At 41.0% G+C, this 26,519-nt stretch overlaps 2 protein-coding genes across 6 annotated transcripts in view; both read right to left on the reverse strand.

Annotated features, from left to right (window-relative positions):
* MBTPS1 (membrane bound transcription factor peptidase, site 1) overlaps positions 1-4,503 on the reverse strand; it is a 55,465-nt gene extending 50,962 nt beyond the window's left edge. Inside the window, exon 1 of one of the 3 annotated variants that reach the window (XM_090261310.1) lies at positions 4,342-4,503. The gene's annotated coding sequence lies outside the window, so the exon portion shown is untranslated. Of the gene's footprint in view, positions 1-4,281 lie in introns of all 3 variants that reach the window. The other 2 variants (XM_090261309.1, XM_090261311.1) reach the window with 2 other exon arrangements.
* Positions 4,504-7,219: 2,716 nt separating this feature from the next.
* On the reverse strand, positions 7,220-26,505 carry HSDL1 (hydroxysteroid dehydrogenase like 1). 3 transcript variants are annotated; one of them, XM_090261104.1, is made up of 7 exons: positions 26,391-26,505; positions 18,805-18,912; positions 15,944-16,043; positions 15,081-15,306; positions 13,953-14,398; positions 13,514-13,741; positions 7,220-9,436 (listed from the first exon to the last, which is right to left on the reverse strand). In XM_090261104.1, exons 4-7 carry the CDS (start codon positions 15,298-15,300, stop codon positions 9,338-9,340), a joined length of 993 nt encoding a protein of 330 aa, XP_090117230.1. In that variant the 5' UTR covers positions 15,301-15,306; positions 15,944-16,043; positions 18,805-18,912; positions 26,391-26,505; the 3' UTR covers positions 7,220-9,337. The 3 variants fall into 3 exon arrangements, with proteins under 3 accessions (XP_090117230.1, XP_090117228.1, XP_090117229.1); XM_090261102.1 differs by having other exon boundaries at positions 18,685-18,912; XM_090261103.1 differs by lacking the exon at positions 18,805-18,912.
* Positions 26,506-26,519: the final 14 nt, after the last annotated feature.

Here is a 26,519-nt window from a genome sequence, read left to right on the forward strand (position 1 = left end):
ACCTGTTACTATCCCAATTTTCAGATGAGAAAACGTGAGACCCAAGGTATATCAGAACCTTGTCTGGAGCCACATGGCCAGTGAGTGGGAAAGCTGAGCTGGGAACTTGGGAAGTCTGGCTCCAGAGACCACACTCTTAAGAGGTAGGATACACTGCTCTTCTAAAACCTCGCCTAGAAATTCATCCCATATATGGTGACTCTGAAAGCACACCATGAATTATGTCCAAAGATTATAACTGGGAAAAATTAGAGACCATCTGAAAGTGCAACAGGGGACTAGCTAAGTAATTACGGTTCAACCATACTATGAAATGCTATGCAGCAATTCCCAGTGTGTTCCTTTGGAAAGCTGCATAATGGTCCCCAAAAGATGTCCACATCCTCATCTCCAGACCCTGTAAATGTTACTTTGTATCACCAAAGGGAGTTTGCCAGTATAATGAAACTAAGGATCTCCAGATGGCTAGATTCTCCTGGATTATCCAAGTGGGGCCAATGTAATTACAAGAGTCTTCATAAGAGGGAGGCTGGTAGTAGGAGACTTGATGGAAACATGAGGATGACGTGATCAGAGGAAGAGCTTAGGAGTCAAGGAGAAACTGAAAAACTGCTGACACCCTGACTTTAGCCTCATGAGACTGACTTCAGACTACTGACCTCCAGAACTGTAAAATACTAAATTTGTCTTAAGACACTAAGTTTGTAGAAATTTGTTATAGCAGCAATAGGAATCTAATGTATTTCCCAAAAACTATGGGGAAATTCTAATGAAACATTAAGTAAAACAATTCATGTACAGTGTAATCAACATTTTCATTTTTAAATATGTACCTATGCGCACAGGAAAAAAGAAGGAACATGAAAGACATCTACCAAAGTGGTAACGGTGGTTCCACATTTCAATGGTATGATTATAGGTAGTTATTTTCTTTTTAATTCTATTTACTTACATTTTTACAAAGAACATGCATTAATACTTTTATAATTAGATAAAACATACATTATTTAAATACCTATAAACCTTTTAAAATAAAATTTTATAGAAAAACTTTCGGTAAGACAGTGGAACAAAGATTCAAAATATGTTAAAAATTTAATTTTATTTGTAATATAGTAGAACTTAAAAGGGATCTATTTCCTAGGAATTGTTTACTAAAATCTGGTCTACCTCCTAAAGGCTAAGCTTTTAGTTAGTTCATTCTCAACAGGCTTATTATCTGTAGTATCACTTACTCATATGGCCTAATTGGGTCTGTTACTGGATCCACTAAGTGTTCACTGGGTTTAATACCTATCAATTCTTTACACAAAAGACTTGGTTATCTTTTTCTACAAAGGTAAGCTCTAAATATGGTATTTACATAATTATGAGTTTCCATAATTAAATAAAATTATGCCTCTTTTCAGGTGTAATATAATATACTGGACATCAAATACTGAATGCAAAAAAAACCAGTTCAAATAATACATGCCAAGAATAAGATTTAATGATATACGTGTAAAAGAGAGACAAAGTAGAGGGAATGTATTACGTAGGCAGGCAACTGGTCTCGCTGACAGCTAACATTCCTTGCAACTCTGAGATTCTTCTCCTCTGCATCATAAAAGAGCATCACTAAGATTATAATTATGGGTATAGCTAAAGTACATCTGAAGTTATTTCTTTGCAAATGATTAAAAAACACAATTCAGGTAAGAGGTAATTCTTTGTACCACCCAAGAGTCATCTAATTATGCAGATACACCTTGCTTTTTAATGAATCTTTACTGAAATAGCTCCAGAGGAAACTGAATTGTGTTTAGGCCATGAAAGGGTACCACTCAGTTCAATTAAAATTTGACTGTAAAAATACCACTGTCGTAACTAATTGCATAGTTGGCTGTATTATAATGCTATCATAGGCTAACATTTAAGTGATGCCAGACCACATTATCTTAAAAAAAAAAAAAAAGGTGTGTTCTTAGGCTGATTAAACCATTCCTCCTTGCACATTCTGTCCGTTCGTAGGTTTCACAGCAGAGAAAAACACAAATAATTCAGCCCAAAGAGTCAGTGGTGCCAAACTTAAAAACCCTTGGTCAGCACTGTTTTATATTGCCTATTCTTTCATACATGCTGCTCCATCTCCTATTCTCTTTACCCTTCAGTCCTCTAGTACTGGCTAGCTACACATGCGGTACCTCCAAAATCAGTCCTTCCCTCATTTTACTTTAAACTCATTTCCTTAAGCAAAAAGATATTGTCAAGATGAATAAATCTAGCTAACAGATTTCTGCAGCACATCAAAACTGATGAGGAAAACAGAGAAGGAAAAATAAACTTAAGTCTCTTTTAACCACCTCCTAACCTGTCTCAGACAAAACAATGGAAGAGACCAAGGTCCCTGACCCATATACCAAAACAAGGTCTAGCCTCCCATTCTTAATATTTCAAGTCACCAAGAGTTGGAGCTGTCAAGTTTTTCAATAAAATATAACCAATGTCTCAACTTTCTCCTAGAGAAGAGAGGCAGTTGCAAATCTACCCCCCCAAAAAAATAACCTGCTTAAAACACTAATGGGAGCCATGCACAGTTCACTTAAGTCTTCCGATTTCTTAGCTTTTGTTACTTATTGCGCCACAAAATTAAGGAGGCAGTGGGCAAGAACTACCTACCACCAGAATGATAGAAAATGGAACCAAAGAACATGTGGGTTTGAAGGGAATACTAAAAACTTCTTGATTAGAAGAGATCCCATGGCTGCTTCAAAGGCTCTGCAAGCACTTACGATAATTAGAATTTCTCTTTTTTTTTCATAGATACAAGCAACTCTTGTTTATAATGGATGCTTGAGGAATACAATGGAGAGAACTAGTAGGCAAGAGTCATGCCCCCCCCCCACTTCAAATAAAGGGCTCTCGTCATCTGCACTATACATGGGAACATAAAATAAAAAGTTTATTTGCAAAAGGTGTTCTGTGTGAATGAATAGACAAATGTTTTATATTCATAAAAAAGGGTATTATTGGGCCATAAAAAGGAATGGTGACACATGCTACAACATGTAAGAACCTTGAAAACAGTATGCTAAATTTAAGAAGCCAGACACAAAAGGCCACATATGATTCCACCTGAATCTATTAAATAGTTGGACCAAGTCAAATCTAGGGAGACAGAAAGATTACTGGTGATCTGGGGCTGGGGTTAGAAATGGGTAGTGACTACAGATGGGCACCAGGGATTTTTTGAGGGTGACAGAAATGTTATGAGTGGGTTGTGGTGATGGCTGCACAATTCTGTAAATTTGATTTTTAAGAGATCACTGAATAAGTACCTTAAAAAGATGAATTTCACAGTATGTAAATTATACCTTAACGAAGTTCTTACATTAAAAAAATACATACATACATATACATATATTGGGTGCTGCAGGTAAAAAAAACTTGGCAAGAATCACTGTTCTCCAGGCCCATCCTTTTTATGCATATGCAAAATGAGACCTTGAAGTCAGAGAGCTACTTACCAGCGGGGCCATAGGAAACTGGATAAGTTCTCCAGAGTTAAGCTCAGATCTTAGGCCAATCTATCTCATTTAGAAGTGTCTTAAAGTAAATATTGAACTTAATTTGCATACACAAATAGGCCAAGATTCTCAGTGACTCTAACAAAAACAAAGGGTTAAAGACCTGTATAAAAATCACATTCTTCTATAACAGTCTTAGGAAGCACTTCATGACAGCACAAGGCAAGACTTGAAGAACCTATAGGTCTGAAAAGCATTCTGGTTCTGAGATTAAACCAAGAATCTCAGGGGTCCAACTTGCCGACGAGTTTCCTAGATAACTGCATTTTTGAAAATCAGTGGAGCAGTGTGTACAGATTCAGCTAGGGCAAAAAACTGAAGTCATTTAAAATCTGATACAATAACTCTTCTGCGAGTATACTCAGAACTATGTTCGGAGGCTGAGAGTCACTCCTTTTAAAACTTATGTCACATAAAGAAAGTGAAATTGAGCCAGCTACCCCATCGTGTAAGCACGTAGAAAAGGCCGAGTAGGGGACACAAGCCCGAAGTCCAGGCCGGGTCCGGCGAGCGGAGAGGACCGCGCATGTCCTACCGCCATGCACTCCGCATAGTAGGGCGCGTCTAAGTGCCTGGCTTTACCTCACGCGCCCTGGTCCGCGCCCCTAGCCCCTGGTCCGCTCTTTGCGGATTCAGGGTCGCAGAGGCCCTAGCCACCCCCCGCGCATACCCCCACCCTCGTGGCCTCGGGCACCCGGGGTACACAGGAACGCACCTGCAGCCGCGTAAATACGGAGGAGGGGCGGAGCTTCCGGGAACGAGCAGCCTGACGTACCTGCGGCTGTCTCAAGCTCGAGTCCGGCGGGCCCGGGATAACGGCGCTTCCCCGGCAAACACGCCTCGGGTCTCCATTCGGAGCTGTTTACTCCCAACTCTCGCGATACTGCGCCATCGGGGCGGGGAGACCGACGGTTGGGAACGCCAGCCCTACCGGCCGTGCGTGCCCTGCGTGGAGTCTGCGTGCGCGCTCTGGACGCGGAGGGCCGCTGGGTCAGGCCGGGAGGACTTACAGAGGTCTCGCGACGTTTGCGGCCTTGGGGAGGAGGCGGGGCTGTAGGCTGTGGGGCAGGGTCGTCCCGCTTGCACCTAGTGGGTGTTTTGGAAGAACGGACTGTAGGAAGCGATCCAGCGTGGAGTGCGCTGGGCTTTGGGGCCAGAACCTTGGAGAACGGGCACAGGCACGAAAGTGGGCGTAATATTTGGCCCAGGTCCTGTTGAAAACAAACCTGACGGAACGCTCCCTGTGGCCACCATTTGCTCTAAACGCCAGAGGCTGTACTCCAACGCTGTCTTCTGGAGCCTTTATGCTTCCGCACCCAGAGCAACCCCAAGCACGCAGTCTGCAGACCTCTACCCGTTTCAGCGGCGTGGTAGTTCAGCCACCTGACTCCCACCCTGACAGGCAAACTCCCTACACCAAATCTTGTCTGCTCCATTTAAGTCCCCTCTGCCTCACTGGCCCACTAATTCCAAGTGTTACCTTTTCTGAAGAAACAAGGATCAAAAGTTTGCCTTCCCCAAAATGTCTGAGTGATTTAGATACTAGAATCACATGTTTTCTGTCTAAATGCTGAGTTGGCCCACACTTGGCATAGGGCACATCTGGGGGACTGAAAACACATTTTAGGTAACACTAATGAAAAATGATGTGCAACGTAGTCAAATGCAGTAAAACTGCTTATTGTCAGAGCAGCCTCGCTCTGAGAAACCACCCTGAGACCACTGCGGGGGCAGATACAGGGTTTATTGAGGGAAACCAGGGAAGTGGGTAGAGGGGAGGCAACTCCCTGATCGACTGAGGACCTGCAAGAGCAAGGGGAATGGGGAACAAGGAACTGGGGACTCCCGGTCCTCCACGTGGGCCCGTAGGAGTCACATCCAGACTTCTGCACACCAGCTTTTTAAACTTGCCATCAGCACATTTCAGCGAGGGTGAGTTTGTCGTATTAGCATATTCGGTAGATCGTCTGCATCTTCTCCTCGGTCTGACCAGGCTGATGAACGTTTCCATTTGTCCTGACCAGCTTTGCATTCTGGCTACCTCTATGTTCTGACACTTACGTCTTGTTTGAACTTCGTTCTGCAGCATGATATTGCTGAATGAAACCAATACGGGGAAAAAAATCTCAGCACTCATCTTCCCTTTAACAAACTGATTTAATATAGTAGATAAATACAGAACCACCTGCTAGCTTTATGATCTCAGGCAAGTGGTATCTCTGTTCTTTATACCTCACCTTCCTCACCCCAGAAAAGATACTAATACCTACCTCATAGAATGAGGGTTAAATAAGACATACAGAGCCTGAGTCATACATGTTCAATAAACAGTGGTGGGTATAGCTAGACTAACCCAGACACACCTGGTTAAGTACCCCTCACCCCCCCCCCATTTTTAGATTGTGCCAATGTTAGGAACTTTCTGAGAATTCTTGACTCTTGCATTTGTAAATCCTCAAAGTTAACCCTTTGAGTGCCATGCACAATTTGAAATTTGCATCAACATGAGAAAAAATTTTATCAATATATAAACCTGAGGTACAAAAAAAGAGAACAAAACATAAAATACGAATTATTCCATTGTTATTTACATTTATAGCCATCAGGGAAATAGTCGCTGAGAGCGACACTGGCACTTTTGGGAAAATTTGTCAGCATCACTCACAGCGATGTTGGCACTCAAAGGGTTAAGCCCTCCCTGCTGCCACCATTAATGCACTTGATCTTAAACCTAACTGTTCTAATTTGGAGTAAACTGATCTTGGCCAGGGTTCTTTTAATAGCCCTTTAAGTCTCTATGCCACTGAATATACAGCCCACTTGTTAGGGGCTGAGATAGGCTAGTGAATTGCAAACATCCTTGTCATGTGATAGTGAAGCCACAATATGAGGAAGAGAAGAATGCTGCCAGCTCCTGAGAACCCTATAAACTGAAGGGGGCCAGGACATGAGAGAGATAGCTTGGATATCTACCAAGCAAGGCTGAGAGCCACAGGATCCTGGCCTCCCAGTTTTCCACCACACCAGGATCTATAATAACTTCCTAAATCCCTGCTTCATGTGTGTAATAAAGCATTCATAATTCCATGGAAGGTAAATCTTTATTCAAACTAAATGTTATTTTAAAGAGTAACAGCTTAGCCAAAACTGAGACACAGACACAGAGAGGTGAGGGCACAGTGTCAAAGATGGAGGACTCCACCTAAACCCCTGGTTCCCAATTGTGACAGGATTTTAAGGAACTGAGATTAAAACAAAACAAAAGACTCCTCAAAAGCACTGTCTCCTTGTTGTCTCCCCGTTCTTCCCACCCTTTCTTGAACCCACTACAGTCTAGCTTTCATCCCCGCTAAGCGATGGAATGGCTCATGGCAAAACCGCCAGCAACCTCCATGTTGCCAAAGTCAGCGATCAAAATCAGCCTTCATCTTACTCAGCCTATCAGGAGAATGAGATGAAGAAATCAACTTAGCATTTTCAAAAGATGTGCTTATGTACAATTTTTTGCTGAATCACCAGCTCTTAGTGACTTGCATCCACAGGTGTTCATGAATTAAGTTTCTGTAATTTTAAAATAATTGTTCTTATGAGAAAAAAATCTCTCTCATTCCAGACAACCCATTTACAAATATATGAAGCAAAACCTCTTCCAATGGAGGAAGCAACCACTTTTATTGTTAAATTTTCAGTTCACACATTGTTTCAAAGGTTATTATTTCCCACAATCTTAATAAGAAACCCCATCTACAGTGGTCCAGTTATGACTCTAAAATGAGCTCTGGGAAAAAGTATCTTATGAAGACAAAACCTAAGGAAGATTCTTGGTTTTGATCTTTCACTCACTTTGCACCAATCAGCTTATTTACATACATCTTGCCAGGCAGAGAATTTTAAAACATCACTGACATGGTTTACTTATTCTTAGCATGTAACAATGATTCAACACCTAATCTGTAAATATAAGACATTGCTGTACCACATAACACCTTAGGTATACATACGGTATTTTTCATATAAAGTTGCTGCTGTTTATTACACATCAAAGTTCAGGTTAATGTGGCCTGAAATCAGTTTTTTTCTAGTCTTAATGATAATAAATTAATTGTTGGGTGAAGGAAAAGGCCAAATGTGACCAAATAAAGGCTTCTAAGTTAACTCCATCCAAACCTTCAGTGTCATGTAGTGTCACTAGTACGTAAGTTTTCACATCTGAATGTCTTCCTCTTTTGTGATGAAGGCCTGATCTGTAAGTGGAAGAGCTTCTGAACTGAGTCCAAGTGACATCTGGAAATACTGAGGCAATGTCACTAGTAAAATAGTGGTTATAACATAAAAGCATGTTTAGGCCTGCTCATAAGGGAACATCATCTCAGGAGAAAATAATTCCATAAAAGTCCTGATTTCAATCAATTTCCTAGCTTTTGCATCAGTGTCCCAATATTAAACTCCAAACTATTACTTTGCACATACTGTATATTCTTACAGTGATTTACAATTGTCAAAGCACTAGATATGTGGTCCTCAAAATGTCTGGCTTTATAGGACTTGAGCCAAAGTTCTTCACAGTAGGTGTCAATGCTAACCCATAGTGTGTGTGTGTGTCAGGGGGGCTTGTACATCATTATCTTCACACTAATAGAAGTATTCACTATAATGCATAAATTAATCACAACAACCAACAATGAGCTTCTACCTTATTTCAACAGATATAATACATAGCACACACGTAATTTGTACACATTTAACTACTATTCCATAAATACTTGATGTTTACACCAATAATTCTTCTGGAATAAAATAATATTACATAGACATGTATATGAAAACCAGATTTAACAAACTCTAAAGGGCTAAATTTCAATTATAAAACAGGTCATAGGCTGAGAAATCACTACTTATCCACAATAATTATAAATCAAGAGGTTAATCACAGTCAATCATTACATGTCCAAATCTAGGAATGAATTTCATGGTAGATTTAAAAAAAACAGAATTTTATTAGTAATATTGTACATGGCAAGCCAATAGCACAAAATTGGGTAAGCTTTTTTTAATATGAAGAGGAATAATCTAGAAGTTTAATACCCTGTAAGGTTCAACATTAAACCATCTTGACAAAAAAATTTTTTAAGTAACTTACCCATAAGGTTGCCCAGATGCACACAACATCCATACATATTCAATTATCTAATGAAATATCAATTGAAGAGCAGCATTTTCATACACAGATAGTCAAACAACTAGAACTATACAATATTAAACACACAGATTTCTACTGCTAATCATACCAGTAATCTTATCTAAAAAATTACACTCGTAAATAATCTTTCCTGATGAACATTTGAAAACCAATACTATAATTCATCTACTGAAATAATTTCCCTTAAAAAACAACATATGAAATTGTAAGAGGTGACAAGTCTTTTTAAGTATCATATATTTCAGTATCAGATTGCTATAGCTCATAGAACAACATAACTCACATTACTTTTGAACAGCTTAGGGGAAAAAAAGCATCAAAACTTAGGTTTCCTTCATCAGTTTCTGTGTCTCAGTCATTATTTACTCTGTGCCATCCATGTGGCCCTTGAAGTTTTTCCACAGCATTCTCAAAAAGTTATTATGCTTGCTTTGCAAATGATGAGTCAACAGTATGCTAAAGAACCAATAATAAAAGAAAATACAGAAGACAAATTAAACATGTTCTTCCAAATGTCAGAATACTGTAGGTTCCCATGAGTTAGCAAAACTTCTCAAACCATCATCCAGTTTCATGCTTTGCAGGATAAGGCCTCCTTACGTAAAGAACGATTGAGAATATTTGCTCCCCACACCCAGAGCCATTCAGGCATATACTGTGCAAAAAGAAACTAAAAATAAAAGAGAAAATGGTTGTAAGATTAGAACCCAAAGCCATTGACACTTAAATGTACAGATCAGCATCTGATTCAATCTAGTAAATATCACCAAGCATTTTAAATACAAAAAAGGAAAAAGACTTAGGTGCTGCTTACTTAGCACCTACTTTTGTATAAGCCCCTGTGTTAGGCCTGTGGGCATAGAAACATGATCACCACCCACCCACCCCCTTTCTCAATGAGGATGGACAGACCTATATGCAGTAACAGGATTCCATCTTTACTTGATATGAATAGTATGTTAATTTGCTTAATTTGGTTAAAAATTACAAAATCATTCCAGAAGTGAAGGCAGCTGAAATAGATAAATGCATGTGTGGTTAGTAGTTCATGAGAAAACAGATTTGAGGGGCAGAACAGAGCCAAGGTAAACAAGAGAACTGTCAAATCAAAAACTCCAGGACCTTAGTACACTGTCTTATTGAGATGTGATGAGGATGGATGGCTTAGGGACCCAGGGAGGAAGTCCTGTCTATGTTGTCCAGTTACAAAGATTCTCAACCAGGGCCATGTGCCCCACTCCACCCCAGCCCCCAGGTACACATGGCAATGTCCAGAAACATTACTGGTTGTCACAGCTGGGGTGGTGGCACTACTGGCATCCAGTCGGTGGAGGTCAGGGATGGGCTGAACATCTCAAATGCATAGGACAGCTCCACAGCAAAGGATAATTCCGCCCCAAATGCCAGTGGTGCTGAGGTGGAGAAACCCTGAGCAATACTGACAGATTCGTCAGGATTGCGGAAGTTATACTGAGTGAAATTTTCGACACCTTGTATGTTAAGAAAGGGAGACAGACAGGCCACCAGCAAGTGCTGAAATTCTAGCCTAGGTGACTCTGTGACTCTGCACCTCCAGGGAACACACTAAATAAGGAGGAGGTCCCAGTCCGGTGAACTGCAAGTGCCAGTCCCAGAACCACAGCTGCTCAGAGCAGGCCCCACAGAAGCTCCAGCTCACCACCTCAGAGCCAAGAGCCCAGTATTTCACGTGGAGCCACGGGTAACTTTCTGCGGCACAGGCACCTGAGAAACACTAGATAACTAGATCTCCCTTCAAAGTACATTTTTTTTTTTTGGTGTTTATTTACTGGAGAAAGTAGATCAGCATCTAAAAATCTGTCTTCAATTTCTATCCGTGACCACTGTCTATGGCAGGGGAACCAGCATCAAGGTGTACTTTGACAGTCTGCTAAGGTGCCACTGAGGTTTTAGCAGGCTGGGCAGCAAGGCGGAAAGAGCTGATGGAAGAGGGGAGAATTTCACCCCCTGGGCACTGACAGGTAAACCGAAGGGGCTGACTCCTCCACCTGCTTAGGTAACAACAATCACTGGAAAGGAATGCCAAGTCTCTGGGCACTCTGAACTGCAGAAAAGCACCCAAAGAGAAGAGGAGGAGGGTGTGAGTGTGTATACTGAGAGAGGACAGGTGGGTTTCAGGTTCTGTAACGCTTTGTGCATGCTCAGGACTCCTGACCCATCTGTCCAGGTCTAAGAAAGAAGCTGGTCCTCCTCTGCAACAAAGCTGGACAGAGGGCTCTCACCTCTGACACAGGTGTCAGGCTGGCTCCCTTGGACCCGCACCCACATCCTAACATGCAGCCTCAGGGCCTTCTCGCTTCCACGGAGCTCCACTTCTCCCCTCAATGCCATGTTTTCTCTTTCCAACAGCCACTCACAGAGTATGTGTGAACAAATACATCAAAAGTAGGTTGAAATTCAGCAACGACTATGAGCCAATCTGAGAGCTCTGATCCTCCCACTCCACTCTCTATTCCCCGGAGATTTCTCTGTAGCTCCTATCACCTGAAACACAGTCTCCATGTTCATAAGCATGAGACTTACTGGTCAAGCTGTCAACCTGTTTTTTCAACCAGACACATACCAGCATCCTTCTGACCTTTATGTCAAGGATCACAAACAGAAAGCCATAAAGGAAAAGCTCTTTTTCTGTCGGACTTATTATGCATTCTGCAGTCAACAATTTAACATTGCCTAATGCCACTTCTGAAAATAAGAAATGCTCCCAAATCAATATTAATAACTACTTAACAACTGAAGCAAATGCATTTGATTTCTTTCTAGCTGTTTTTACAGTCCAAATAATTTTTTCTATTTTTTGCTTGCAAATCTTTGTTAAGACAACTAGCATAATACACGTAAGACACAATTGTTAAATTATATGAAATGGCTGCCAAGAAAGCAAAGATGTCACAGCTGTGAGTCAGTTCTAACTGCTCTTGTTCAAAATGCTGTTTTACAGACATGTGTAAGGACATGAGAACATGTGTAAGGAAGGCTGAGGTAGGCATGGGTCAGGAGTGAGGAAATGTGCTCCCTAACCTTTGTGCAAGTGCATCAAAAATAACCTCTTGTCCTGGCCGGGTAGCTCAGCTGGTTAGAGCATCATCCTAACACATCAAGTTTGTAGGTTCCATCCGTGATCAGGGTACATACAAGAAGCAACCAATGAATGCATAAATAAGTGGAACAACAAATTGATATTTCTTTCTCTCTTTCCTCCTCTTCCTCTCTCTCTCTCTCTCAAATCAATTAAAAAAATTTTTTTAAAAACCTCTTTCACACAAAGTTAGAAATGTTTTCAGTAAACTATTGTAAAATAACTTCTGTGCCATCTTTGAAGTAGCTACAATAAGCATAATACACACACGCGTGTGTGCTGAGTGCTGCTGGAGACAAGCTGCACACACCGAAGCCACCATCACTTCTCAGTCCCCTTCATCACTAGGGCCTCCTCTCCGCTCAGCAATCCACTGCTGGTTCCCCAGGAACCTCACTCTCCTTTCTTCACAATTACTATTTCAAACCTTCTCACTATCAGAGAAATCTGCTATGAACAAAACAGCAATTAATGAATCAAATCTTTGTTGTAAAACTAAAAAAAAAAAAAATTGATAACATTTAAAATAATTTGAGTAAAATAAAACGAAAACATAAATAATAGAAAGTTTTAACAGCTTTATATAGAAAACTACTCTAGGAATTAAATTAGCTTAATGGAATTTGTTGGCTGAAAAACATATATACATTCACAAAAAAAGTTCATCAATGTGAACAAAGTTTAACTGTAATTAAAATGTTGGTGTTTTATAAATACAGTGAAATATCTACCGCATCTAAAATCATCGTTACTCAGGAAACTTCATGGTCAGTGGCTTCAAAAATTATTTAGGTTTCTCTGCTTTTCCCCAGTAATTAAGGACCTGGAAATAACCACCTAAATTCAATGGCTTCTTATTAAAGAAACTTCTAGCCAAAGTTTTTGATAAGAGTAAAAGTTCACTGTTGATTTACTTTAATAACTTTTATGCAGAGACTCCAAAATATCTGATAGTAAGTTAAGAAAACTCTACACATTAAAGAAAAAAGAATTCTAAACTAGGGTGCATCTACTTACTATGCCAAATAAAGATACGCAAGTCTATTATAATAAATCATTATGAATTCTCAACCTAATATTTAAATCAAATTTTCAAATATTTAACAAAGTTACTCTTTAAAATACTAAAGGCCCAAATCTTTGTCATGCCTAAAGAATAAATTTTTTAAAAAATCATATGCTTCTTAAGACAAATGAGTCCAAAAATATACTGAGATTACTAACATATGTGACAATAACATTACATAAAATATAGACCTCTTTTGTGGTTTTATGCCTTTGAATCACACTGTTGACTTAGTGGTACTGTTTCATGCATTACTAAAATCTTTTTACTTTGAAACATCCATCTAAATTTTTAATATTTTTATACTGCTGCCATCTACTTATATTAAAGCAGCATATTTCATCCCTTAGGTGTCAAGCAGATTGAACTTTTGAATGTTTTTAATACAATAATTCCACCAAAGAAAATTTAGTGACTTACCAGAACCATTAAGAAAGTCAGGTTTAAGAACAGAATTTGCAATTCTCACCTTCCAGCCTTAGGCTTCAGTCAGATTCCCACGTACCATTTAGAAAGGTTTAGGATGCATTAACCTAATCACAAGAGTGAACGCACGCTGTTACCTGGATAGAATGGGACCAATATCCCGTGGTCCTCTTTGAAATGCCGAGGGTAGAAACAGCATGATGGGCATACACTTTTGGCGAAGGCACCAACCACGGGCACTTGTGCAGGAAGCTCCCAGGGGCAGTCATGTTAGTAGCCACGTAGAACGGGATGAGACTCTGTACAAAGATTCCTTTAGAAGCATATTCATACTGCAGTGCTCTGCTGAAGTGGTCTAAATAAGCCTGTTAAAATGAAGCAGGGGGAAAGACTTTTAATATACTGGAACTTGGAAGAAAACGCAGGAGAAAAAAAAGGCTTGATTATTATCATTTCAGAAAAACATACAGCATAAGCAAACATAAGTTGCTGACACAGACCTCAACAAATTGGGCCAAACCATTGCAATAAATGTCCTGTTGCATTATGATTTCATTTCCCATCAGAACACATTACCTTAGAAGCAGAAAAGGCAGCCAGCTGGGGAGTGGGCTTGCAGCAGGAACCCGAAGAGATGGTGACAACAGCGCCTTTCTTTCTCTCCACCATCCCCGGCAACACTATGTGGACCATCAAACTAGCTGCAGCAATGTTTACATTTATGATGTCCCAGAGTTTGTCCTCGGAGACCTGAGTGAAATACTGAGGGTAGGGATAAAAAACACCCACGTTATTTACCAAGATGCCAATGTCTTTGTCTTTCAAGGCTTCTCGAATTGGGTTGTAGATCTCACGGCCGTTGCTGAAGTCTGCCACTATAATATCGGTTTCCACTTTGTAGGTGTCAGCAATGTCTTTAGCAACCATCTGCAATTTCTCTCGGTTCCGACTAATCAGGATGATATTGAGACCACGGCTTGCTAACTCTTCTGCATAAGCTTTTCCAATCCCATCTGTTGCACCTACAACACAACCAGGAAAAGGGAGCATACTCATTTCACGGTGAGATCTTTAAAATGAACCTTAAATACTCCATCTCACATTTCTGGGCTTAATCAGAGAAAGAATCATACTAGAAGTAAAGCAAGTTCTAATAATGATCAGTGATGCACAATGTCACAGGAAGAATGGCACATGCTAGTCAAACACTCCCCAGATACCTGACAGGTGGACCAAGAGCTGTTTCACATTCACCAAGTTGATGATGAGACACAGTAGGAAACTGTTTTCAAACATATATCTGGCTTGAGTAAGTGCCAGGAGACACTTTCCCAGGAAAGGACAAATTTAAATGGTATTTTAAATAAGAAAAGTATTTCTGAAAGTGGTGACAGTTTATAAGGACAATTTCAAAACAGAGAGCAAAAAGGAGAAGCAAAGAGTAAGAAGATGGGGCTGGAACAATACTGGGAATAAGAGGGCAGAATAAGGACAAAAATCAAAGGAAAACTCTTCGATGACGACAGTAAGAAAATGTGAACATAATTGTGACATAATAAGTTTTGTTTTTTTTAATCAGCAAGTTCCCGTGAAAAAATCACATTAAATTCAGTCACTCCTTGAATAATGCACCCAAGTTAAAATACAAACAGGAAAGATTACTTCGATCTTAAATGAGACAAAAACTGAAATTTCATTTCTTACCACTCACAACTGCCCATCTCCCATACTGCTTGACCAGATCAGCTCTGCTCACCAGGCGAGGTACAAAGTGCAGCCTGATGAGACTGTAAAAGTCACAGACGACAGTGATGCTTTTTCTGGCTGTATACCAGGCTCCAACCAAGGCCAGAGCTTCCATGTAGCAATTGCACGACCTGGCGATTTCCCTATACAAGAGGTAGAAGCTGTCAACAGTAGCCATGGCAGCCTGCATGGAAGGGAAAGAGAAGTGTTCTTTGCTTAATAAGTTAAAGAAACATGCATAGTCTGAGTGAAGAAAAATATGTGAAGACATCAGAACTGAGTAATTTTGCATGCAAATAACACTAATAGTTCAAATTCATGTAGCCCATACATCCAGGAAATTTAACATTTGTAGTTTATAAAGTTCTTTTCTTCCAAGGAGACTAGTCAACACAACTACCAAGTTACAAAATTCCTACTAAAGTTCAGGCACAGTGCTACAAGGTGTGGATACAGAGGTAAACACAATGCTCTGCGCCCTAAAAAAGCTCAGTATAATGACATGCACAGACTTTTAAATTTATAACAGATGAGAGAGATGTTTATTTCTTTGCTTTATTCATAATCAGCAAGTGCAAAGGCCCTACTGCCCATGTAGAGACAAAGCAGAAGAAACAGAGGTAATATTAAGACATGGCCTTGGCTGCAAAGAGCTTACAATCCATTTGAGACAAAACTAAATAATAATCTTTCACATAAATAATATCCAAACGTATATTTAAAAAGAAATACTCCCCCAGCTGGTTGGTATGGTTTAGTTGGTCGGAGCATCGTCCAGTAACTGAAAGGTTGTGTGTTCAATTCCAGGTCAGGGCACATACCTAAGTTGTGAGTTCGATCCCCAGTCCAGGCGTATATGGGAGGCAACGAATCGATGTTTCTCTCTCACATCAATGTTTCTCTCTCTTCCTTCCTCTCTCTCTAAAAAGCAATGAAAAAGATGTCCTGGCGTGAAGATTTAAAAAAGAAGAAGAAGAAAATGAAGAAGAAATGGTTTTCTTAAATGACAATGGGGTAAGCACTCCTCCACCCTACCAGGTTAGTTTGTATGCCACTATCTTTGACCCAGTATAACTCTTGTAAATATCCACATAGTAGACATTTACAAAAAGCACCTACTGTATTCCATGTCCTGTGACAGATGCTAAGAATTTGAAGGTGAATTAAATAATTATACCCAGGAGAAGAGACAGATATTTAACAAAACAATTTTAAATGCCATATGAACTGGTGCACATGTGCCTGCAATCAGAGATAAGCCTGCAGAGGTTGGCAAAGGCCAGGCATAACCAAGATTGATGAACTTCATCCTATACTGGACCTCGGGAGCCATTGATCCCACTGTGCACTACCAAAGATGGAAAAAATGCCAAACAGACCAGAATAGACTACAATTAAATTACAGGGAGCTCAGATATACACAAACACAAGGATAGAGCATATATTATAGAAAAGAAAACTGATTTTAAGCCGACATATATGTACATAAAACTTCTGGCATTAGTCTCTTATAGAAATCCCATTAAAAGAGAAAAACAAATCCTGTAACTAATACCCAACAGCAGCAAAAGTTGACCTAAGCTTAAGGTAGAATGACTGAATTCCCTCCAACTCTACTATAATGTGAGCTCAACCAAGCTGCAGAGTAAAAAATGAATTAAGCAGAAGAAAATAAATTAACCACAAATGAAATGTGTCTATAAGAATGATACCATACTGTAATTAAAAGGCACATAAAGTAATTTTAAAACTATTGAATATACATATGAATATATGTGCTGAATATTAACATTTGTAGTCCAAATTACAAACCAAAAAAAAACTACAAAGGAAATAAGACAGAAAACTGAAGAAAGAGATAGGCAGAAGGATCCTTACATGTCCCACTATAAGGCTATAATCTCTCAACAAACAAAATATTTTACATTGCTAGCATATTGCTAATTAAATTGATATGACATTAAGTTAAAGAATGTTTTTCTCAAATAACAATATAGAAAATGACTGAAGTTGCACCACCTTATTTCGTATAAGTAAACTGCTATGTACTAGGAGTCTGTTCAGAGAAACTTACATCCTACAATAAGAATGCCAAGACTGATCATGAAAAGAAAGCATTATAATCTTTATTAAGCGTACAAACCAAATACTTAAAAACAATTCAATGTTCCTTTGGGGTAAATTTTCCTCATGAACCACACTGACTAAGATTTCCTAAAATATGAAGTAACAAGATCAACAAAGTTTAGACTGAAGATGCCTTTCTTTTCCTGATCGATCTATCAGACCACAGGCAATAATACTCCTTGTTGCTCCCAGAACATTTGTCTCGAAACTGGTCATTCTTTTTCTGCTGTGCATGAATGCTTCTCAAAGTTTCCAGATACTAGACAAGAGGGAATGACAAGCCACCCCTTGTCAAGGGTCCCTTGCTCTGCTCTCTCAATACCAGCTGAGGAAGGTAGCTGATTGGATGTGCCCCTGACCTAGCATGGTATCAAAGTGTTCACAGTGGTCACAGTCCCTTAATAGCATTAACAGCAAGATTCCAAAATATTAATTTCTTATAAGAAAGAACACAAAAACTGAGATTCCATGTTAAAGCATCCTAGGTTCGGAGTTTCGGAAGTAACATTTTAAAGAGCTCAGGTGCCTTTGTCATGACTAATCAAATACTAGGTCGTGAGATGCAAAAAATGACTTGTACACACTAGTACTTTTCAAATAAATGTATTAAAATTAGAAATAGCAAAACTATGACCAAAAAAATAGATACTTGGAATATTAAATCTTTTCTTCTAAAAAAAAGGTGGGCGTATATCTAAGGTGTCAAAACAATGTTTTCAATGAAAAATTAAATAGCACATATCTAGATCTAATGGGTTGTAACCAAAGTAATACTGTGGAAAAGGTAATTTTACAAAGTGTATATAACAAGGTTCTGGCTAAAAAGGAGGTCTAATACGCCTCATGGAATGACCTCATACAAATGAGAAACTGAATTTCTTCCCCCTCAAATATAATTTTTTTCTGAGAACTTGAAAGACGCTTGACTACAAAGGAGTTTCCTGATTTTTCTGCTCTAGTCATTAACTACCCTGGTTTTCCTCCTACCTTCTCTGCCAGTTCTAAGCCTTTAGGAATATGCTGTTCAGTCTCTTCTTAAGGCTAATCTGTGAACAAAAACCAACACACACCAAATTCCTTTCTTCTGTCTTCATAGATCAACTAAGATCAAAGATTTTTAAAATTAAGAAAACACAAGAATTTTTATGCTGTGGTATGTGTGGTATGTGTGTAGCAAAGCATTTCCTTATCTCGGAACAACAAAGACACAAAAAATCCCCGTCTGGTGAAAGGCTCGGCTGGAATGGCAATCAGTTTCTGCACCTCTTTCTTAAGGAATAGTTCATCAAATGGGAAAAAACCTGTTCAAACAGCTCAGAGAGAGATGGCGCTCTGCAGACACCAGAAGAGGACACCGTAAGCAGGAAGGGACAGATGTAGCCATCCCCTCTCCCTCTCTCCCTGGTGTCCACCTGGGCTTTCCCCTGGGCCTCACCCTTCTCTCTGCAAACCACCTTCCTGTGTTCCACCTGCAGAGCACATGAACTTCCACATGACTGCAGCCACCTGGGTGTCTCTAATTCCAAATTCCTGGCAGACTTTCTGGCTGGCCCACCTGAGCTCAGGTATCCAGCACTTGTCTAATCAGCTGGCAGAGGTGGCAGGGAGGAAGTGTCCTGTGGTATTTGGAGCAGCTTCTTCTAGCCTGTGAGTGGGACAGGTGCTGTAAGAATGAGGAAATGAGACGTAAATCTGGTGCACCTTTTCCCTTTCCTTCCACCCTAAACACTGTGTTATAACTGTTCTGCTTCTGAACCACCCTCAGGAGGCTGAGTTCCTCTAGGGCTGAGGCCAAATCTTACTCCTCTGTTTCTGCAGTACCTTCCACAACCCCTGGCACAGAACAGGAGCTCAACAGATGTTTGTTGCATCAAGCTATACTACCCAGTCTCTGCTCAGCTTCCAAGCTGTTTTTCCCATCTAGCTCTCAGTCTCCACACACCATCTTGTTCCCCCACTCCAGAGGTGCCCACCAAACTCCCTTGATCCTTTACAGAAAGAAAAACCTCATGTGCAAATCCACCAGGGACCTCCTGCTCAGCTCCTGCAGGAGAGGCACACCCACTTGAGGGGTGCATTGAGAACAGCGGTGAAAGGGGCTTCAATGCCAGGCTGGCCCCACTTCACAACTCTACTATTCAATTCCCCTTCACCATCACTATGTTTTAACATTATAGTTCCACCATAGACAAATACCTCAAACATCTATTATCACTGCTATATTTTTTAAAATCACAGAGACTCAGAGGACTGATGACATTCTAGATCTGGTATTCAGCCCTGAGGCACAGAAAGGCAACTTGATCATTCCCCAGAGGCAGCTCAAGTTGGAGAGATCTGACTCACACCAACCAAACTCACAGAAGAGAAATTCGAATGCAAGTCCATTTATAAATAATAGCCAAGAAGCCTAAGCACGCACAGTCCCTGAACTGCAGGAAAGTCTACATGGAAATCCAAACTACCAGAACAGCAATGAAGAAAACTACCTGTTGGGTGCCGAGGACTTGTCCTGAGTTAAGCCAGGAGTCCCTGCCACCCTGCATACACAGAATTCATTGAAAGGTGAACGAAGTGACTCAATGCCATGTGGTGAGAGCGCCGCTGAAGAGGGTGTAAGACCCTCCTGGGAAACAGAAGGCGAGGACCCTGCGCTGTAAGAAGTCCCACCGACCAGTGACAAGTTCAGTGTGCTTACAGCACAGGACATGCACCTGGGGCTGGAAAGGGGCGTGGTGGGAGAGGCCAGACGGTAAAATGTCTTTAGGGAAAAGGAAGCGTTTGGCCTTACTCTTTGAGTAAAGTCCCTTAGGCCAAAGGAAGGAGCTAACTGGGCTGGCAGAGGCGGACGTGGCTGCAGCAGTACAGGCAGGCAGTGAGGGGTCCTGAACTGTGGTCCATCCAAATGGTGACAAAGGAAGGCTGGGTTGAGAGGGCACATGGTTTTGTGCTTGATTCCTTGCTGCTCCTCAGACACACCATTTTCACACTGTTCATAACTTGATGGACCATAAATGGAAATGAACAGGAAATCATAAATTTCTTATTCTCTCAATCGTCTTCCCCATCTTTAAGTACATGATGGAAAATAATGCCTTTTTAAAAAATCCTCACCTGAGGATATGTTTATTGATTTTAGAGAGAAGGGAAGAGAAAGAGAGAAGTATTGATGAGAGAGAAACATCGATCAGTTGCCGCCCATACACACCCCAACCGGGGATTGAACCCATAACCTTTTGGTGTATGGGCTGACACTCCAACCAACTGAGCCACCGGCCAGAGCAATAATGTCTGTTTTAATGAAAGGAGAAATCAGGACTTCCCCCAAAGCTATTAAATTCCAAGAAAGCTCATGAAAACAATTTTAAAGGAGTATATTACACATTTAAGTCTAGAAGCCAACCAAAATATGTACAGATACCAAGCTGCTAACTTGCTTTGGGGATTTGACTAGTTGATCTCTCTGTGGACAGGTATTAGTCTGAAAGAGAAATCCATTATTTAGAAAGCAACACTAAATCACAGTAAACTTCTGGTCCCTGTACAACGTACCTTAAGAGTTATTATAAAGCTTTGTTTTGTTTTGTTTTTTTGCCTCTAGAGAAAATTGAAATATCAAGGGAGAAACAATAAAATACTAAGGAAAATAGTGAGCAGAAAAACAGTAAATTAGGACTTCCCAAAATAGGAAAAGAAGAGCAATTCTTGCCCTCACTGGTGTGGCTCCGTGGGTTGGACATCATCCCACAAACAGAAAGGTCACCAGTTCAATTCCCAGTCAGGGCACATGCCTGGGTTGTAGGCCAGTCCCCAGTTGGGGGCGTGCTCAAGGCAACCAATCTATGTTCCTCTCTTTCTCCCTCCCTTTTCCTCTCTCTAAAAATAATTAAATATTTTTTAAAAAAGAAGAAGAAAAAGAGCAATTCCCTTGTTGTCTGTTAGGCATTTTGTATTTCAATAAGGCAATACTCCTCAAGGTTAGTTCATCAAACACTTAAAGGTATCTTAGGTAAACTGTGGACTTTGGGTGATTATGATGTTAATGTAAGTTTATCTTTGCTAAAAGAAAAAAAAAAAGGTGTCATTCTGCCCTGGCTGGTGTGACTCAGTGGACTGAGTACCAGCCTGAGAAATGAAAGGTCGCTGGTGCAATTCCCAGTTGGGGCATGTGCCTGGGTTGTGGGCCAGGTCCCCAGGTGGGGGTGTGCGATGGGAAACCAATTACTGTTTCTCTCACACATCACTGTTTCTTCCGCTCTCTCTCTCTTTCCCTCTCTCCAAAAATAAATAAATAATTGTTTTAAAGATGCCATTCTGATAAATGATGTTGCTAATGAAGGAGGCTCTGCATGTGTGGGAGAAGGAAGTATATGAGAAGTTTTGTACCTTCCTCTCAATTTTATTGTAAACCTAAAACTGCTCCAAAAAAAAAATGTCTTAAAATAAGAAGTCCTTTAAAAAAAAATCCTAAAGTTAACATTACAACTATAAAAGTTTCATGGGAAAATTATGGTCAAAACTACAAAGAGCAAAGTCACCTCCTCAAAGTTCTACTGCTGTGGCCTGTAACATTATCCTGGCCTACAGTTTAGCTGATGCAACTGAGCAGTGAAAAGGGCAACTGAATCTACTACAGGCCTACCTGGGAGGTACTGTATGCCTGGATAAAAAACCTTCATGAATCAAGAGTTCTAGGAAAAGTGTCTTGGCTGAAACACAGACATTACCAGGCTAACCAAATGAATGGCACCTGGGGTAGATGGTAAAAGGACACAAAACAGATTGACCAAAATGTTTTCAAAGAAAATAAAGCAAGTATCATGGGAAGAAAACAAAGCACCACCAGTAAAGTACTGTGGTTGTCTGAATCATGGCCCTCCAAGATGTCCACCTAATCCTCAACCATCATAAATAAGCCACCTTATGTAGCAAAGAGAACTTTGCAGGTGTGATTAAGGATCTTAAAATGGGGAGATTATCCTGGATTATCCAGGTGGTCTAATGTGACCACATATATCCTTAATAAGCGGAGGAAGAAGGATCAGAGTCTGAGAAGGACAAGTAACCAAGAAGCAAAGGTCACAAAGGAACAAAGACAGAGAGAAAGAGATGTAAAGATACTAGACTGCTGGAGTTGAGATGGAGAGAGGGGTCACAGATCAAGGAATGCAGGCACATCTAGAATCTGGCAAAGGCAAGGAAATGGATTCTCCCTGGAGTCTCTGAAGTGAGCACCCCGCTGACACCCTGACTTTAGCCGAGTTTCTGACCTCCAGAACTGGGAGAGAGCAAGTTTGTGTGGTTTTAAGCCACCATTAAGTTTGTGGTTATTTGTTACAGAAGGCATGGGGAATTAAGATGGATGGATGGATAAATGGATGGACAGTCAGTCTAGTTTTTAGGACAGTAAAGAGACAAGCTGAAAATCTTTAACCTGAAATTTTCACATGTATTCAGGAATCAGAAAGTAGCCTCAGAGATTCCGATGATCTTCAATTGACTTGGGGAGACCTGAGGTGGTCCTCCCCACCCTCATCAACAGCTGGTACTGTGAAACTTTTCAGTAAGGGTCCAGGGCTTAGACTTTATGAACATTTTTTTATAGGAATTCTACTTCGTTCACACAGAGTCTGAATCTGTCTATGCTCTCAGCACTCAAATCCTATCTCTTTCTAAGGATAGCTAGCTCAAGTCCCACTCCTTCTCCCCAGTGTAATCCCAGCACTCACTGACAAGCACCAACGACACGCCAGGCCCTGGGAATAATCCAGAGGCCCACATACCTCTTCCCTATTCTTCCTAGTGCATGGCAGGAACTCCCACCTCTGAGTTCCACTCTGTCTCTCTTACCAACATGGCACTTAACACACTGCTCTGTGTTCTGTCTCAGTTCCCCAACTAGAGCATGGGCCTCTTGAAGGCAGGAAGTGTTATCTAAAGTTAACTTTTCTGTAATTAAAAAAAAACTAAAAACACACATGGGAGTTGGAAAACATATTATGCATAGTTCAAAGAATAATAAAACAAAACACCCACATAGTCACCCTACTTCACAAATAAAGCCAGTCTTAGAAGCCCCATCTGCTTCTTCCCCAATCATATCCCCTTCTGCCATCCTGGGGGTAACCGCTCTCCTACATTCTGACATAATCATTCCCCTTTTCTTTTTTAATAGTCGTACTATTACCCCAGGTGTGGATTCTGAAACAATGGTATTCCGTTTTGCCTGGTTTTGAACTTGATATAAAGGAATCATACTTTGGAGACTTGTTTCTCTCACTCAGTACTGTTTTTGAGACTCATCCGTGCTTCTGTAGCTGTAAATTACACTTTCACTGCTGCTCACTACCTCATGGTACAAGTATGCTCTATTCATGTATCCATTCTATTGCTGATAGGCAATTTGGGTTATTTTGTTGGTTTTTCCTTTACAATTATAACCAGTGGTGTCATGGACATCTTTATGCACGTCTCCTCGGCATATGGGCAAGTGTCTCAAAGAGATAAGCCTAAGTGTCAAATTGCTAGGGCATAATACATACATGTATTCTAGAAGACAATGCCAAAGTGGTTAAACCAATCTGCACACCCACCAGCAGCAAGTGTGAGTTCACACTGCTTTTTCCTCAGAGGCTGGCAATGTCCAACAGTTCACCCTCTGCCTATATAGGGTGCTGTAAAATGGAATCTCATTATGGTTTTTATTTTCATTTCCTGAATACTGACAAGGCTGACTGGCATTCTTCTAACGTCGAGTCCCGTGCTGTGTCTTCTCATCTATGAAATGCCAATTCCTAGCTTTAGCCTTACTTCTATTGCGTTATCTTTTTATTTCAGAATTGTAAGAATTCTTTCTATATTCTAGATACCAGTTCTCTGTATGTTTTGTCTCTTTATAGTACATTCAACAAACAGCATGTCTTAATTTTAATGTGGACAAGTTCATCAATCTTTTTTCTGTATAATTTGTGCTTGTTTTTTATTTCAGAAATCCTGCCTTAGCCCCAGGTTATTAAGGTATTTTTCTATATTATTTTCTAAAAGTTTTCAAAGTTTTGTTTTCAAATTTATGTCTTTAATCCTCCTGCAGCTCTGTGAAGGTGTGAAGCTGGGACCATATCCATCTTTAACATTCCTCCTCAGGATCCGGCATGGTGCTGTGTATACAATATTTTTTTAATAAGTAGAAGCAAATATTGCTTTGCATTCAATGCTCAAATTTCATTCTCGAGGATGAAACTTAAAAAGCTTCTCAAAGCTTGTGTCAGTACTTTGACAGTTATTATGGTGTATAATGGCTTTTTCAAATTTCCTTACCTTCCTTTGCCAATTTTTTGCAACCCACTAAACTGAATTAATGGAAAGCTGAGTAGAAGCTGAATTAAGTGCTCATCTAAGGCCAATACTCCTCAGTGTCATCTCTCCATTTGTGAAGTAGAAATTAAAATAATAATAGTATCTATTCCTAGGTATTTACCAACGATAACTAAAAACTTATGCTCACACAAACACCTGTACAGCCATGTTCACAGCAGCACTATTCACAATAGCTAAAAAGTAGAAACAACCCAATAAAATGTGATCTAGCCACAAAATGAATAAAAAGAATGAAGTAATATTCATGCTACAACCTAGACAAACCTTTCGTACATTATGCTGAGTGAAAGAGGCCAGACAGAAAAGGTCAAATATCATGATTCCATTTATATGAAATGTCCAGAAAAGGCAAGTCCACAGAAACAGAAAGTAGATTAGGGTTACCAGGGGACAGTGGAGTGAAAAACAGGGAGTGACTGCTAATAGGGTGGGACTTCTCTGAGGGATAGGAATGTTCTGGAATTAAACAGTGGTGATGGCCGCACACTGAATATGTTTCTATGAAATGGCTAAAATGGTAAATTTCATGTTATGTAATTTATCTCAATTAAAAAGCAATTCCGTGCCCCTGGACTATTATATCACTGTAGTGATTAAAGCCATCGACTGAAAAGACTTCCTGGATTCAAATCTGGGGTCCCTGTGTAAGAGCTGTGTTTTGGGTGAAGGTGAAATTAATTCACCTCTGAGCTTTCCTTACATCACCTATAAACATGGGGATAATAGTTCCTGATATTATAATGATAATTAAATAAAGCTGTTAGAACAGTGACTGGGACATAGGTGCTCAATAAACCTCAGCTACTAGTCACTATAATTTAGTGTTCAGTGTTAGCTATTAGCTATTTGTGGTGGTCGGAGTTAAAACCGAGAGCTGGCTTTATGCAAAAGACTCTAAGTGCTTTATTCCTGTGGGCTCACTTACTCTCTCATCAACCTTTTAAGGCAGTGTCATACTCATTCCCAGTTTACAGATGGGAAAACAGACGGAAAGTGACACAGCCAGGATCCCGCAGCTAGGAAGTGGGCGGTGGTAACTCAGATCAAACTCTATCGAAGTCCAAGACTTTGGCTGGCGGCCCCACTGAGAGACCCCAGCAGGGCATCTTGCTGGCACCACCGAGGGCCCCAAAGTTTGCTGGGCTGTGTCTGGGCTGCACGTTCCTTTGGACAGGGGCAGCCTCACTGGTCTCCAGAACCCCTCCCTTACGGCACCTGTCAGGGCCACGCAAGCCTGAGCAAGCGACCAACCGCGGCTTCAGGAACCGGTGGTGGTGCCCTTTCTTCGAGCTCTACCTTATTCTGAATTACTTCTAATTCAGAATAAATCTCACTCAAACCAAGTCCTTTGGTAATGAGAATAAAGAAGCACGGTCACAGGGGGTGATTTTTCAGACTCTCGTGGGGAGCACCCGGATCAGGGTCTGGGAGCGAGGGGGCCAAATGCTTGGGGTGGGTGGGGTCCAAGATCTGCCGGGTCCTGGGGGGAGGGGACGGGCCCAGCAGAGAGGGTCCTCTGGGGTGCGGCGCCGCTATGGAGTTGGGGAAGGGCACTCTGGGGTTGGGGACACGAGTCTGGAGGGAGGTGCTGGGGGCAAGGGTCTAAGGGAAGGGAGGGACGAAGGAGTCCCAGGTGCCCACTGCGCAGAGGGGCACCTGCCCCAGGGGGCGTGGCGCAGAGAGAGAAGCGGGCTAAGGCCCCGCAGGCGCCAAAGGGCACGAGGCGGGTCTAGGACCCCAGATCGGGCACAGGGGTCGCGATACCTGCAGAGACGGTGCAGTCTCCACGCCTCTTCAGCCGGACCCGCGCGACCGCCGCCCCCGTCACCAGTCACCACCACCACTGCCGCAGTTGCCTCGGGCCGCGCCCCCACGTGACCGGGCTCCGGCGCC

Source organism: Furipterus horrens, unplaced genomic scaffold (assembly GCF_987537825.1).
Source record: "Furipterus horrens unplaced genomic scaffold, mFurHor1.1.pri manual_scaffold_13, whole genome shotgun sequence".
NCBI lineage: Eukaryota > Metazoa > Chordata > Mammalia > Chiroptera > Furipteridae > Furipterus > Furipterus horrens.

Coding starts and splice junctions, on each gene's coding strand:
- HSDL1 (XM_090261103.1), bottom strand. CDS start 15,300: ATGGCTACTGTTGACAGCTTCTACCTCTTGTATAGGGAAATCGCCAGG. Junction 14,399..15,080: donor GAGATGGGCAGTTGTGAGTG/GTAAGAAATGAA, acceptor GTTGTGTTGTAG/GTGCAACAGATGGGATTGGA. Junction 13,742..13,952: donor CTGCCTTTTCTGCTTCTAAG/GTAATGTGTTCT, acceptor TCATTTTAACAG/GCTTATTTAGACCACTTCAG.